Source organism: Nycticebus coucang, chromosome 5, assembly GCF_027406575.1.
Source record: "Nycticebus coucang isolate mNycCou1 chromosome 5, mNycCou1.pri, whole genome shotgun sequence".
NCBI lineage: Eukaryota > Metazoa > Chordata > Mammalia > Primates > Lorisidae > Nycticebus > Nycticebus coucang.
Genome location: NC_069784.1, coordinates 61093254 through 61107130, shown reverse-complemented (window position 1 = coordinate 61107130; position 13877 = coordinate 61093254). Strand labels below are relative to the sequence as shown.

At 38.7% G+C, this 13877-nt stretch overlaps 1 protein-coding gene across 1 annotated transcript in view; it reads right to left on the bottom strand.

Annotated features, from left to right (window-relative positions):
- The window catches only part of ZNF292 (zinc finger protein 292), a 102875-nt gene that overhangs the window by 50270 nt on the left and 38728 nt on the right, over positions 1 to 13877 (bottom strand). The window contains exon 3 of the mRNA XM_053590933.1: positions 93 to 247. Coding sequence (XP_053446908.1) covers positions 93 to 247 — 155 coding nt within the window. The remainder of the gene's footprint in view (positions 1 to 92; positions 248 to 13877) is intronic.

The window sequence follows — 13877 nt, the reverse complement described above, 5'->3', positions numbered from 1 at the left end:
AATTAAACTATCATATGACATGAGATAATAAAGAGCATTTTGTTTCTTTACAGACATATCTAGTTTTTTTATTTACTCAAAGGTATACTCACAATGCCAAGCGTTCCAGAACCAAGGCTACATTTTCACATTCAGAGGTAAGATAAGGTCGGGCTTTAACATAACTTTGGATAGCCACTGTGTATACCTCCAATAAAGGCAAGGGATCTTCTGAAGTTTTCCATTTCTCTGCATATTCTAGAAGTGTCTGTTTTGGAAGAAGTAATAAAAAGTATTCAAAATGTAAATCAAAATACATGTTGACCAATCAGTTGTGTTTTTCTTTTCTCCCTGAGAAATTTTAGAAAAATAATATTTTTATTTATAGAAACAAAACATAGCTTATACTAATTAAAATATTAAAAGAAATAAAGCCAGAGCCTTGTTTTTGGCAGCTCTCTGGAAGAAAAAGTAAATTCATTCACCAACAGTATCATTTCATCAAAGCCAGTGTAAAAGAGTACAGGTGTCAGCTCCTCTCCCAGGTCAAAATGCCGCCTTTCACCCAATAATTTCTAGTTATAAACATTATTTTAAAAAGAAGACACCTGGGCAAGTAATCCTTGACCAGATACACAGTAAAGAATTTCAAATGATATTTTTTCTAGCTTTCGTATAAGGAGCAGAAAGTTCAATATCTAACAAAAAATGAATCACATATAGTTAGCAAAAACATATGATTTTTTGATAAGCTTTATCATTTAAAAAGTCATTTAAAGACCTTCAATACATAAAATTAATATTGAAGTTATTAAAGAATGATTATAAGATCAAGTAATTTTGTAATAGAGTATTTTTTAATTAAAAACATTTCTCATCCTTCTATGAAGTAAATACTTTAAATTCATCTCATCAGAATTTTTTTTTTTTTTTTTGCAGTTTTTGACCTGGCCTGGGTTTGAACTTGCCACCTCTGACATATGGGGCTGGCGCCCCCCTCCTTAAGCCACAGGCGCTGCCCAGAATTTTTTTTTTTTTTTGAGACAAGAGTCTCAAGCTGTGCTGTCAGTAGGGTGCTGTGGCATCACAGTTCACAGCAACCTCAAACTCTGGAGCTCAAGCGATTCTCTTGCCTCAACCTCCCAAGTAGCTGTGTCTGCAGGAGACTGCCAATACGCCCCGCTATTTTTTTTTTGTTGTTGTTGCAGCTGTCATTGTTGTTTAGCTGGCCGGGGCCGGGTTCAAATACCTGCCAGCCTTGGTGTATGTGGTCGGGGCCCTACCCACAGAGCTACGGGCACCACCCTCATCAGAATTATTTTTTTAAGAAGTTGTTTATCTTATTTGAATGAAAAAGATGGAAGAAAATGGCAACAGCAGGAATGTAAATAAATAAATCTTAAGACTACAGCTATCAAAATCATGAGTTGCAAAAAACTAAAAGGTTCTACAGTTAAACTAAATTAAGTGCAACTCTAATCCGATGTTTCTGTAATATAGATGCCTGCCACAATTGGTCTTCACTGCACTATGGAAATTCAGATGTCTTTTCCTAGAAAAAATGGTATATTGAAGGCAAAAAAAAATCTCTGCCCCAAGGGTTTGTATCCTCTGTCATACAGAAGCAATTATAAAAACAGAAGGAAAAAGGAGGGAGGGAATTGTATTTTACTACTAAACACTCAAAAGAAAACACTACCTTGTCCTCTCTGCTAACCTCTAACTAGCTGAAGCAGTAAGATCATTCAAACAAAAAAAGAAGGAAAAAGCAACAAAAAGGCAGTGTGATAAATTACAGGGTAACATAACATACTCTTACACACATAACAACAATCTACCTTGAGTAGTCACATTAATAGACCCTGGCCCTCTCTCTCCTCCAGCCTTCCCCTTTCCTTTCCTTCCAAGAAGTAAGTGCAAAATACCAATTGCCAGAAGAGCTACAGAGAGAAAGGCTAGAAAACCTGAAGCCACAGTGTGCTGGGCAGGATGGGTGGCAGGTCTAAAACCAACTCAGATGGCAAAATTTCTAGATAAAGTTGAACTGGAAAAACTTATTTCTCAGGTACCCAGGAGAAAACACCAACCCATGCCTAGCCCACGTGTGCCCTAAAACAAATTTGCTCTTGTATCAATACTTCATCACCTCACCTCACAGTCCTACTATTATTTCAAACTTTCATGGTACAAAATAAATTCTGTATGGGGATAGAAAAAATCAGGGATAAGTCCTCTAGCACCATCCAAATTTGAAAAACTCAGAAATCCAAAGGTAAAGTATTTTCTGAACTTGAAAGAACTTCCTTCAGGGCAGGAACAGAGATGCTGGGGTTAGGGACATCAGTGTTTTTATACAAAGCACCTTCTTGGCAATCTCTACATTGGCCTGGGCTGCAAACACCTAAGAAAGAGTGAGGCTTCCCATTATACCCAAGACAATTCAGGTTTCAGTGTTATTTTACATGTTTCCAACCCTGAGACTCACTTTTGCAAGTGTTAGGGATCAGAAACCAATACCCCCAAATACTGCACTTTGAAAAGCTGAACAAGAAATGTCAAGGACTCCCTTGACACTCCATCCCCTCTGGGCTCTCAATCTTCTGTCTCTCCTGAAGCACAGGATGAAGTTGTTTTTGGAAGTTCCCTTATTTGTGTAGAGTCCAGACTCACCAAACAAAAAAACAATTACCTCTGATCCTTTCCCTGAATTTTCATTAACTGAACTAGATGATGCAGGAAAAGAAAGTGAAATCTACCAACACACATGGACAGACTTTTGTCACAAACCAAGTCTATAGCCTGTTGTCCCAGGCCATTGTATGTTCAAGTCCACCAAATTCCTCAAAAATTACTTACTACTCCCCTGAAATCATCCACTCTCCCCTATTGTCCTTTCCCTTAAGAAGGATAAAGAGCATCTGGAGTCAACTGGGAGGGTGGGGAATCACACCCAATGATGTCTTTTCTCCTATTAGTCAATTTTTTGTATGTCTTGTATGTCTTTTCTCCTATTAGTCAATTTTTTGTCTAATTGATTTTCATCAAAGGATGAAGGGGAAGTTTTCCCTTAGCCCTTACACAGGAGAATTCTCATTTTCTTCTACACATTCTTCAAAATAAAGAGTAATTTACTATGTATTTCTTATGGATCTGAACAATTATACTCTCTAATCTTCTAAAGGTCGACACAGAGCTATGGACTACTGGAAGATGAAAAGATTCTCTGTTCATCAGAACAATTATGAACTGGAATTAGCTCCTGGTTGAATCAACACAAAGTAGAATGAACTATACAAGATAATATGGAATTCAATGATGCAATAGCTCAAAGAGGATGTTAGATTTAACATTCACAGCAATCTTTCAAGCTTGTGCCATTAATAGGCAAACAGGTGTGTTGTAATAAAAAACATCCTGCATTGTAAGAGTATCTTCCTCATATGTTAGTGAGATGAATTTTTTTTTTTTCGAGACAGATTACCCTGGGTAGAGTGCTGTGGCAACATAACTCACAGCAACCTCCAGCTCGGGTTCAAGAAATCCTCTTACCTCAGTTTTTCTATTTTTAGTAGAGACAGGGTCTTGCTTTTGCTCAGGCTGGTCTCAAATTCATGAGCTCAAGCAATCCACCTGCCTCGGCCTCCCAGAGTGCTAGGATTACAGGTATAAACCACTGCGCTGGCCAGTGAGATGATTTTTGACTGAGGGACTGCTAGAGAGTTTCAGCAGAGGAACTGTCACCAGAAAGATCAGGTCTCCCTCCACCTCTCAGGAGGCAAAAGGGTTAAGAGACTGAGTTCAATCTCCAATGGCCTCTGACTTATCTATGTAATGGAAGCTTCACAAAATTCTCCAAACAGGATTCAGAGCAGAGCTGGCAAACACACCCAAGTGCTGGGAAGGTAGCACAGCCAGACGTCACAGGAACAGCAACCCCTGTGCTTGAGACCCTTTCAGTCCTTACCCTGTGTACTCCTCCACCTGTCTGTTCATCTGTATCCTTCATGATATATTACTGTAGTAAGTACAGCACTTTCTTGAGCTCAGTGAGCATCATATTAAACCTGAGCCCTCTATCAAATATTGTTGCCAACTCAGAAGTATAATTTGGGGTGTTGTTATTGGAAATGGTATCTGACCCAAATTCCCGTACTTTTTACCCATTAACACAACAGTTTTTGTTCCCATGCCACTCAAGAATGTGTGTCTATATACATATATACTATAATATATATATACATACGTAGACAAAGATGAAAATTCATCTGCTTTGGAGAGAGGTGTGAAGATACAGAACAAACCTAAACATCTTCCTGCAAGGCACCAGATAGCTTCCATTATTGAGTAATCTGTAAGTTAAGTATGATAGGAAAATTTAAAACTTTGTAACATGGGTTGATGGAACTCAGGATACTTAATCTGGATAATAGTGAATACCTACCATGTGCTAGGCACTGTTCTGAGAGCTTAACATGTATTACCTATTAGGTAAATTATAGCAATAGGTCTAGATTAAAAATGAACAAATCAAGGCATAAAAAGGTTAAGTAATCAGTTGCAAGATCACAGAGCTAGGAAAAGGCAAAGACAGGATTCAAACTCTTGTAGTATGACCCCAGAGTTTGTGTACTTTACTGTTTTGTCCATTTCTGGGGAAATAAAAATTTCATTCATAGCTAAATTCATACATCTAAAGGCTTGTCACATAAGAAGAGTTAATTTTACTTTGTGTGTTCTCACAGGACACATCAGAACCACCAGGTTAACATCTGAAAAGAGACACATTCCTGCTTCCTACAAGGCAGAACCAGCAATTACAATTAACCAAAAACAGAACAGATTGGCCCAAGACAGATGCTGACTTATCAACTGAAGTTATTGGACAGGAACGAGAGGACTCTGACCATAGGATGCCATGAAGGAGTCTCATTCCGTCACCAGGGCTGAACTCGTGTGTGTGTGTGTGTGTGTGTGTTGCCAAACTGGTGGCTCCATGGATATTTCCATTGTTGTGCACTTTGTTCAAAAAATATTTGAATTAGTTCCTAGTATTTAGAAATCTTAAGTTTTACACAAAACCTTAAGATTCCTCACTTTCCTTTTTAAAAAAAATCTGCAACGCTGGGCCCACGTTCCACCGTGCAACTGCTTAGAGCTGAGTGATGATCCCAGCTTCCCACTCACACCAGCACGGGCTCACTGGCTGCTTCCAGGTTCATCTCACTCTTTCAGGGACCTGCCAGGTGCCTACAAGGGATCTCTGGTCAGGCTAGTGCACTGCAGCTGCATGTGTCATGGCACAAGCCTGGGACACAGATAAGTACAAGAAAAGAGAGGTTAAAGGACTGTGTTCTAACAAGGCTTCTCAGCTGCTTTTCCATTATTGTCTTCTCTTAATAATACTTTTGACTTTTCTTCCCCTAATCATTTTTCAAACCCAGTCAAGTTTGTTTTTTGAGACAGAGTCTCAAGTTGTCGCCCTTGGTACAGTGCTGTGGCATCACAGCTCATCGCAACCTCCAACTCTTGGGCTTAAGCGATTCTTTTGCCTCAGCCTTCCAAGTAACTGGAACTACAGGCGCCTGCCACAATGCCCGGCTATTTTGTTGTTGTCGTTGTCATCGTTGTTTAGCAGGCCTGGGCCGTGTTTGAATCCCCCTAGTCCCAGTGCATGTAGCTGGGTACCACTAAGTATGGACCCGAGCCTGCAGTATATTTTTTATATGTTTGGGGGCCCTACTGGCCTAATCCTATAAATGTGAAGAAGCTTACAATTAGGAAAATCTTCTTATGCAATTTACTGTGACAACAGATTTTAATAAGAGAACTATTAATTTTCTCAGTAACTACAAAAAACAAAAAAAAGCAAACCCCAAAATACAAAAAAAGGCATACAGGAGTGCCTCCTTATTTATGGAGAATACATTCTAAGACAACTCCCACAATGGATGCCTGAAACTGTGGAACGTACCAAACCCTAGTAGTATTTTTCCTGTGCATATATAATCATGATAAAGTTTAATTTACAAATTAGGCACTATAAGAAATTAACAACAATAAAACAATTGCAAGGATATAATTCTGAACCAGGGTAAGGGAAACTACAGAAAGAGAAACTGAGAGTTAAGGACTGCCCTAGTGAGACTCTGGGTAGGATCTGTGGTAACAGAAATGTAATTTGAGGTAAAGAAAAGTCAAAATTTTTTGCGTCTTAACTTGGCAGAGGGTAGTCAGGAAAACCCACAGTAAACGTCATTCTTTTTTTTTTTTTTTTTTAATTTGGCCGGGGCTGGGTTTGAACCCGCCACCTCCGGCATATGGGACCGGTGCCCTACCCGCTAAGCCACAGGCGCCGCCCGTAAACTTCATTCTTAAGTGTGAAAGCATTTGCTTTTCAAGTTAGCAACAAAATAAATAGCCTATCAGTCCTTCTATTCAACACTGTAGCCTAATCAACACTATTAGAAAACAGATGAAAGCAATACGGGCTGGAAAGAAAAAAGTGTCATTACTAGAGACACTGTACACAGGAGAAGGTCAAGAGCTCCCAGCATAGGAGTCAATCAAAACACAAAACCTAACAAAACCTAGGAGGTGCCTAATAGTAAATCTAAGAAAATATATTTTTAGGCTCAGCGCCTGTGGCTCAAGCAGCTAAGGCGTCAGCCACATACACCTGAGCTGGCGGGATCAAATCCAGCCCGGGCCGGCCAAGCAACAATGACGGCTAAAACCAAAAAAAAAAAAAAAAAAAAAAAAATAGCTGGGCGACGTGGCAGGTACCTGTAGTCCCAGCTACTTGGGAGGTGGAGGCAGAAGAATTGCTTGAGCCCAGGAGTTGGAGGTTGCTGTGAGCTGTGATGCCACAGTAATCTACCCAGGGCAACAGCTTGAGGCTCTGTCTAGAAAAAATATTTTTAGAAAAAAATTACGAAACTCCATTTAAAGAATCAAAGGAGGCTGTATAAATGGAAATACCACATACAAGGATATTAGAAGACAAAATTTAATTTAAAGATGACAACATGGGCCAACTTTAATTTTAAAAGTCAAAGCAATGGCAATGAAAATCTTCATAGAATTTTTCATAGAACTTGACACATTGACTAGATTTAGTGTTCAGAAGGCCAATTAGTATTAAAGAACCAGGTGAGATTACCTGCCCTAATTAGCCAACAAGACTTATCTTAAAACTATACAGAAATTAAGACAGTGTAATACATGTATCATTATAGCCATAGGTGACAGAGAAGAACAAGGTTTCAGAGCTAGGTGTGGTGGTGTATATGGGAGGTTGGTATATAACAGATATGCCATTAGAAATCAATAAAGAAAGTAGTTACTATTCTGAAATAGTGCTCAAACAACCAGCTGCACAGGAAAGAAAAGTTACAGGTATTCCCACCATAGGACAAAATTATATTCTATGTAGATTACAAATCTAAATACGAAAAGCAATATTTTAAAACTTTAGAAAGAAATAAGCATATATTTATCTTAAGGCATTGAGGTAATGACGGACTGCGGGACATACACACACAATCACAAGGGCAGACAGTGATAAACTGCAGCTACATTTGTTGAACAGCTCTTCTGTTCAACAAAACATCATAGAAAATCAGACAGAAAGCTACAAAACTGGGAAGAAACTGTGCAATTCACAAGTAATACATGGTAAATTCATAACATAAAAATAACTTTCACAAATAAGTAAAAAAAAAAAAACTAATAGAAAAAGAGGCAAAGGATAAAATCTGTGATCAACTAAATTCCCAAATTCACTTTACAGTAAAAAAACAAACGAACAAAACAAAATATGGTTCTCCTGATGAGAACTGGAGAAGGTGGTTGTTCCCAGCTACCAATCTGATTAGAAGTCTGACTTTCTAAAACTGTTGCTCACTTTCACTTCTCAAATCTGCCTCAGCACCTGTGTGAGCTTCTCCATCACCACATGTCCTTCTGAGGAGGCTGCCTCTGTGTCACCTTTTCTTCCAAACCGAGAATTCAGGAAAGTCTCTCCAACATACGACGAAATCCAAGATTATTTAACAGCTTCCTTCTGCACTGTTCTGGTTCAGATACTTGTTTTCCTACATCTTGGTCCTCAAAGAACCAATTACTTATGGGATACTATGTGCTATTTTGATAAATGCACACAATGTGTAATGATCAAATCAGAATAATTAGCATGTCCATCACCTCAAATATTTATCATTTCTTTGTGTTGGGAACATTCAAAATCCACTCTTCTAGCTATTTGAGAACATACAATAAATTGTTAATTACAGTCACCATATAGTGCTGTGGAACACGAGACTTATTTCTCCTACCTACTACTATTTTTATTTTTTTAAGACACAATCGTACTTTGTTGCCTGGACTAGATAGAGTTCAATAGTACAATCACAGCTCACTGCAACCTTGAATTCCTGAACTCAAGCAATTAAAAAAAAAAAAAACTGTCTAGGGGCACTGGCTCATGCCTATAATCCTAGCACTCTGGGAGGCCAAGGCAGGTAGATTGTTTGAGCTCAGGAATTCAAGATCAGCCTGACCCAGAGCAAGACCTCCATCTCTAAAACTAGCCCAGAGTGGTGGCAGGAACCTGTAGTCCTAGCTACTCCGGAGGGAGGCTGAGGCAAGAGGATCACTTGAGCCCAAGAGTTTGAGCTTGCTGTGAACTCTGATACCCTAGCACTCTACCAAGGGTGACAAAATAAGACTCCGTCTCAAAATAAATCAAATAAACAAATAAATAAATATTACTTGGCATTCAGGGTGGACCATCATCCTAGATAAATTACAGTAAGGCACACTTACTGTAAAGAGACAGTGGACAGAGGCAGATTACTTATTTGAATCCATGAGGAAACCAAGACAATTTGTTAGAATCCAAAATAATCTGGCTGGGTGTGGTAGATAATGCCTGTAATCTCAGTACTTTGAGAGATCAAGATGGGAGGATCACTTGAGGCCAGGCATTTGAGATCATGTCATTATGTTGCTGAGGCTTGGGCTCAAATGCCTGGCCTCAAGAGAAAAAAAAAAGGATAAATTAAAATGTTAACATCTCCACCATGGGAGGAAGCATGTCCTTGGCAATGATGAGCAGTTAAGATGAACACTGTCTCTGCACCTCTGCAATCCTCTCTCTGTTCTCCTCCACCCTACCTCAACCCCACCTCTCCCACGCTGGCTGACTGGGACAGAGGTGGTCAAGGGCTCCTGTGCTCCTCTGGCCTTGGTTTCAGTTTGGCCAGTGGGAAGTCCTGGCAGGAGACCAGAAGGAAAAGAGTGAGGACTTCTGGTTCCTGCCCTATGAAATCTAGTCAGGCTGGCCCAATGTCTGGCCACAAGCTTAAGCTCCTCTTAAGGCAGAGGATTTGTCCCTTTAGGCTTAGGGTGGTAATAGCCTGGAGGCACCAGTTCCAGCTTCTTACATGGTCCCTTGTGATTTCCCTGCATCCTGATCACACATCCAAATTTGTCCCTTTGTAAATATAACCTCCTCAAACTGCCTTATTTTCAGTGTGTCATTTGTTTCCTTCATAGATAGATAGGTGCACAGTTTTAAAAAAAATTCTCTCAGGGAGCACAAGAGCTCACTGGTCCAGACTAGAGCTCCCTCACTCACTCACGCCTTCAGTGTGCACTGACTGCGCGGAGCCCAGTGCTCTGTTAAAGCAGAGAGATGGAGTCCCTCTTCTCAAGTAATACAGAGCTGGTGGGCCAGGCAGACACACAAGCAATTAAAAAAATAGCAACATGATCGAGTGCAGTATGTGCTTTAATAAGGATGTCAACAACAATCAGTTAGGAATTTGACATAATTCATATTCCCACACACTCAAATGTGAGGGTGTGAGGTGACCATTCACAGAAACTGAGCTCTGATAACTAAGTCCCTATCAAGGGTGTCCAACCTTTTTTTTCCTGCCACACATTGGAAGATTAAAGGTTGGTCTTTGCTGCATTTTAGTGGCCTGAGCCAGTCGTGACCCCTAATCTCCCTACACCCCACCATGTGGTGGGGCCATTCACCTCCCTAGTTTCTGTAGAGTCTGCCCTCTGCTTATAAGCAAGGCTTACAGAAGCAACCACATCAATTTCTTGGTACAAAGAGTCTCAATTCTGAAATATATAAGCATGTTTGATACTAAACTGTTTACAGAGCCACAAATGACTAATTCCCTGAGAAACATAGTATTTACAGAAGCAGAAAATTCGAAAAAATGATGTCTAGTATATAATTTAGAGAGGATTATTTTTACATTACATCCATTGAATTAATTCTCCCAAAGCTATATAACCGTTAGTCTCGACAATATCTAACTTTGTATTTACTTTCCAAGAAACATAAAGCATATATGTCTGGGTGACCCATACTTCACATTGGGACTTCCATAGTCAAGCAGTTATAATGAAGCTAAACTCACGGCTCTAAATACAGGTGATGATTTTAGCCCCACATATATCAAAATACTGCACATGGGAAGTCCGAAAATCCTAAAGAGTAAACCCCCTACAGAGGATGTGTTCTAATACCTTCAGGAACCACAGCCCAGTATATGTATACAATCATGATCAAAGAAATAGTCTAGATGCCACAATTAATTATGGTGTAAGTTTCAATTTAACTTGCTGGGGCTAAGCCAGAAAGGGTGCCACCATCTACTCAGAGTGCTTCAAATGGGCCAATGACCACGTAACATATACTTACTTCAGAACATGAAATACAATGGTAGGAAGCCTGGCTAAGAAGGTGATCAGTTTCCTTCATCTCTACATTCTGTAGTAACTGCCCTGCAGGGTAATAAAATTCACCAGAAACAGATTTTGTCGTAGTCATTTATATTACACTTACTGGTCTACTTTTTGAATAAAAACAGATGAAAAATATTTTTTCTAGAAAAAATGTTAATTAATATAGGCTGAACTATGAAGAATAGTTTGTTCTCAGTACTGAGACAACTGGATATTGGCACACATAAAAATGAAATAAGACAGTTACCTTACATCCAACGCAAAATTAGCTCAGAATGGGACAAACTTAAATGAACAGCTAAACCTTCTGGAAGGGTTTTTAGATGCAAGACCAAAAACATAATCTATAAGAAAAAGGTTGGGCTAAGCGTGGTGGCTCACGCCTGTAATCCCAGCACTTGGGAGGCCGAGGCAGGTGGATTGCTTGAGCTCAGAGGTTCCAGACCAGCCTGAGCCAGAGCAAGATCCCGCCTCTAAAAAAATAGCTGGGTGTTGGGGTGGGCACCTGTAGTCCCAGCTAGTTGGGAGGCTGAGGCAAAAGAATTGCTGAGTCCAGGAGTTTGAGGTTGCTGTGAGCTAAGACACCATAGTACTCTATGAGGGCAACAAAGTGAGACTCTATCTCAAAAAAAGAAAAAATAAAGTGGGTATTTTGGATTTCATCAAAATTCAAAACTTCTGTACTTCAAAAGATGCCATTATGAAAATGAAAAGCCACTGGCTGAGTGAAAATATTTGCAAATGTTATATCTAGTAATGGGCTTCTATCCAAAATACATAAAAAAAACTATTACAATTCTATAATAGAAAGACAAACAACCCAATAAAAAAAAATGAGCAAAATAGTTAAATGGACAGTTCACCAAAGAAGATAATAAATGGCTAAAAAGGTACACGAAAAGATGCTCAATGTTATTAAGCCATTAGGGAACTCAAACTTAACCATGAGATAAGCTGCCCATTAACATCACTATAATTAATACCAAATGGTAGATAAACAGGAAGTTTCATGCACTGCTAGAGAGAATGTAAAACAGTACAGCCACTTTGGAAAATAGTTGGTTTTGTAAAAAGTTATATATAAATTTACTGTTCAAACTAGCAATTCAACTACTAGCAATACACCTAAAATGAATATAAAAGTGTTGACCACGAAAAGAAAAAAAATTATATGCCAATGTTCATGGCAACAGTATACATAAACTGGGGACAACCCAAATGTCCATCAATGGTGTGAATGAATAGGCAAAATGTAAGCTATGCATATGGCTGAACATTACTCAACAATAAAAAGGAATGAAATATTTCACAGCTTTCATCCTATTTAGTGACAATGTTCACATATGTTGCTGTGTCTGGGGACGCAACCAAAGACCCTCTGAGCATGTCCTAGACTGTCTGCAGTGCGGTGTACACACAACCCTACAGGGTCTGCTGCTCTGAAACTATTGGGGCCAGAATACTGCAAACTGCAAATCACAGCTGCCCATCTAGTAAGAAGTAATACATAGCCTGCTTAAATTCAATAGTTTCTCTAATTTGCATTTATTTATTAATGCATCTGACCTCTTTTCTTGTGTGTTGGACATTTGTATTTATTATTCCAAGAACTGTGTGTTGCTCTGTCTAGCTCTCTACCATATAGTATCTCCCTTCTTGTCACTCTGCAAAAAATACATACACAGTATTACATAAATTCACCTTTGGTTCATCACTTTACCAAATAATTTTTTGAATCTACTGTTTTGCCTGTTGACTTTTGTTATTTTTGCCATACGAAAACTATTTTTAATATATTATGAAATGTATATTTTCTGGGTAAAACGGAGACTAGAATTCTTCACTAAGACGGTACCTTAGATTCCTGGACTAAACATAGTCTCCCAGATTATCCTGCAAGATTCTGATACACACAAATGCCAATTCCCACAGTTTAAATAACAGTCTCAACAACCTAGTTCAACTTTTAGTTCCATTGAGCAACTGCAAAAAGTACAAAGTTTGTTGCCAGCTACTTAGTCCACAAATGACAATGTTGTAGATCATGATCAGTGAGTAATTACATATCTCCTCTCAAAGTCTGCCAGCAGCTGGCTACTGCCATCTCTGTGTTACTCAGAACACGCTCAGACAGCAGGGTGTAAACTGTGTGTTCGTCTTCCTATCTCCCAGCAATAAACTCATTAGACATTTCACAAAAATAAACAAAAGAGAGAACTAACCAAAAAAGATGAAAAATATAATTATTACAAAAGTCATGTAAAAAGTATACAAAGGTAATAATAATTACAAAAAATAATAATGCCATGAAACTGAAACTGATTGTAACCCAAAGAATGGAAGTGTCGAGGAAAAACCCTAACATTAACGGAAATCTCAAAGATACTTCATGACTTTGGAAATGCGAAGTACTGTATAAAATGTTGAAAACTAATACAAGTTTAGAAAAGGATATGACAATTTGGCAAGACACAGAATGCTCCCTATCTTAAGTTTATACAATGATAGGGCAAGCACCACTGAAACCACTCTTGGTAAGTTTTTTACGAAGAAATAGAACACCTTAGTTCTCAAATTTTCTAATGTTTCAAATTAGTATTTTATTTACATTTTTTTTTTTTTTTTTTTTGTAGATCTTAACTGGCTTTTATTTGCAATTCTAGATTCTGGCAGCAGCCCAGAACCAAAAATGGTTCAAAATACTTTTGCCCAACCACATGTATGGGTTATACAGAAAGTGTCAAAAAAAGATATTCATATTTTAAGAAAAGAAAACACAGTATGGGAGGCTGAGGCGGGTGAATTGCTTGAGCTCAGGAGATCTCCATCTCTAAAACTAGCCCTGTGTTGTGGTGGGTGCCTATAGTCCAGCTATTCTGGAGGCTGAGGCAAGACGATCACCTGAGCCCAAGAGTTTGAGGTTGCCGTGAGCTGTGATGCCACAGCTCTCCACTGAGGGCGACAAAGTGAGACTCTATCTAAAAAAACAAAACAAAACAAAACAAAACAAAACAAATATATATATACACACACACATATATAAAAGAAAATACTATAAAATTGTAATATTCAATATGTATCAATAACAAAAGATGAACACAGGTCACACGAACACCTCTTGTAATTGCAGA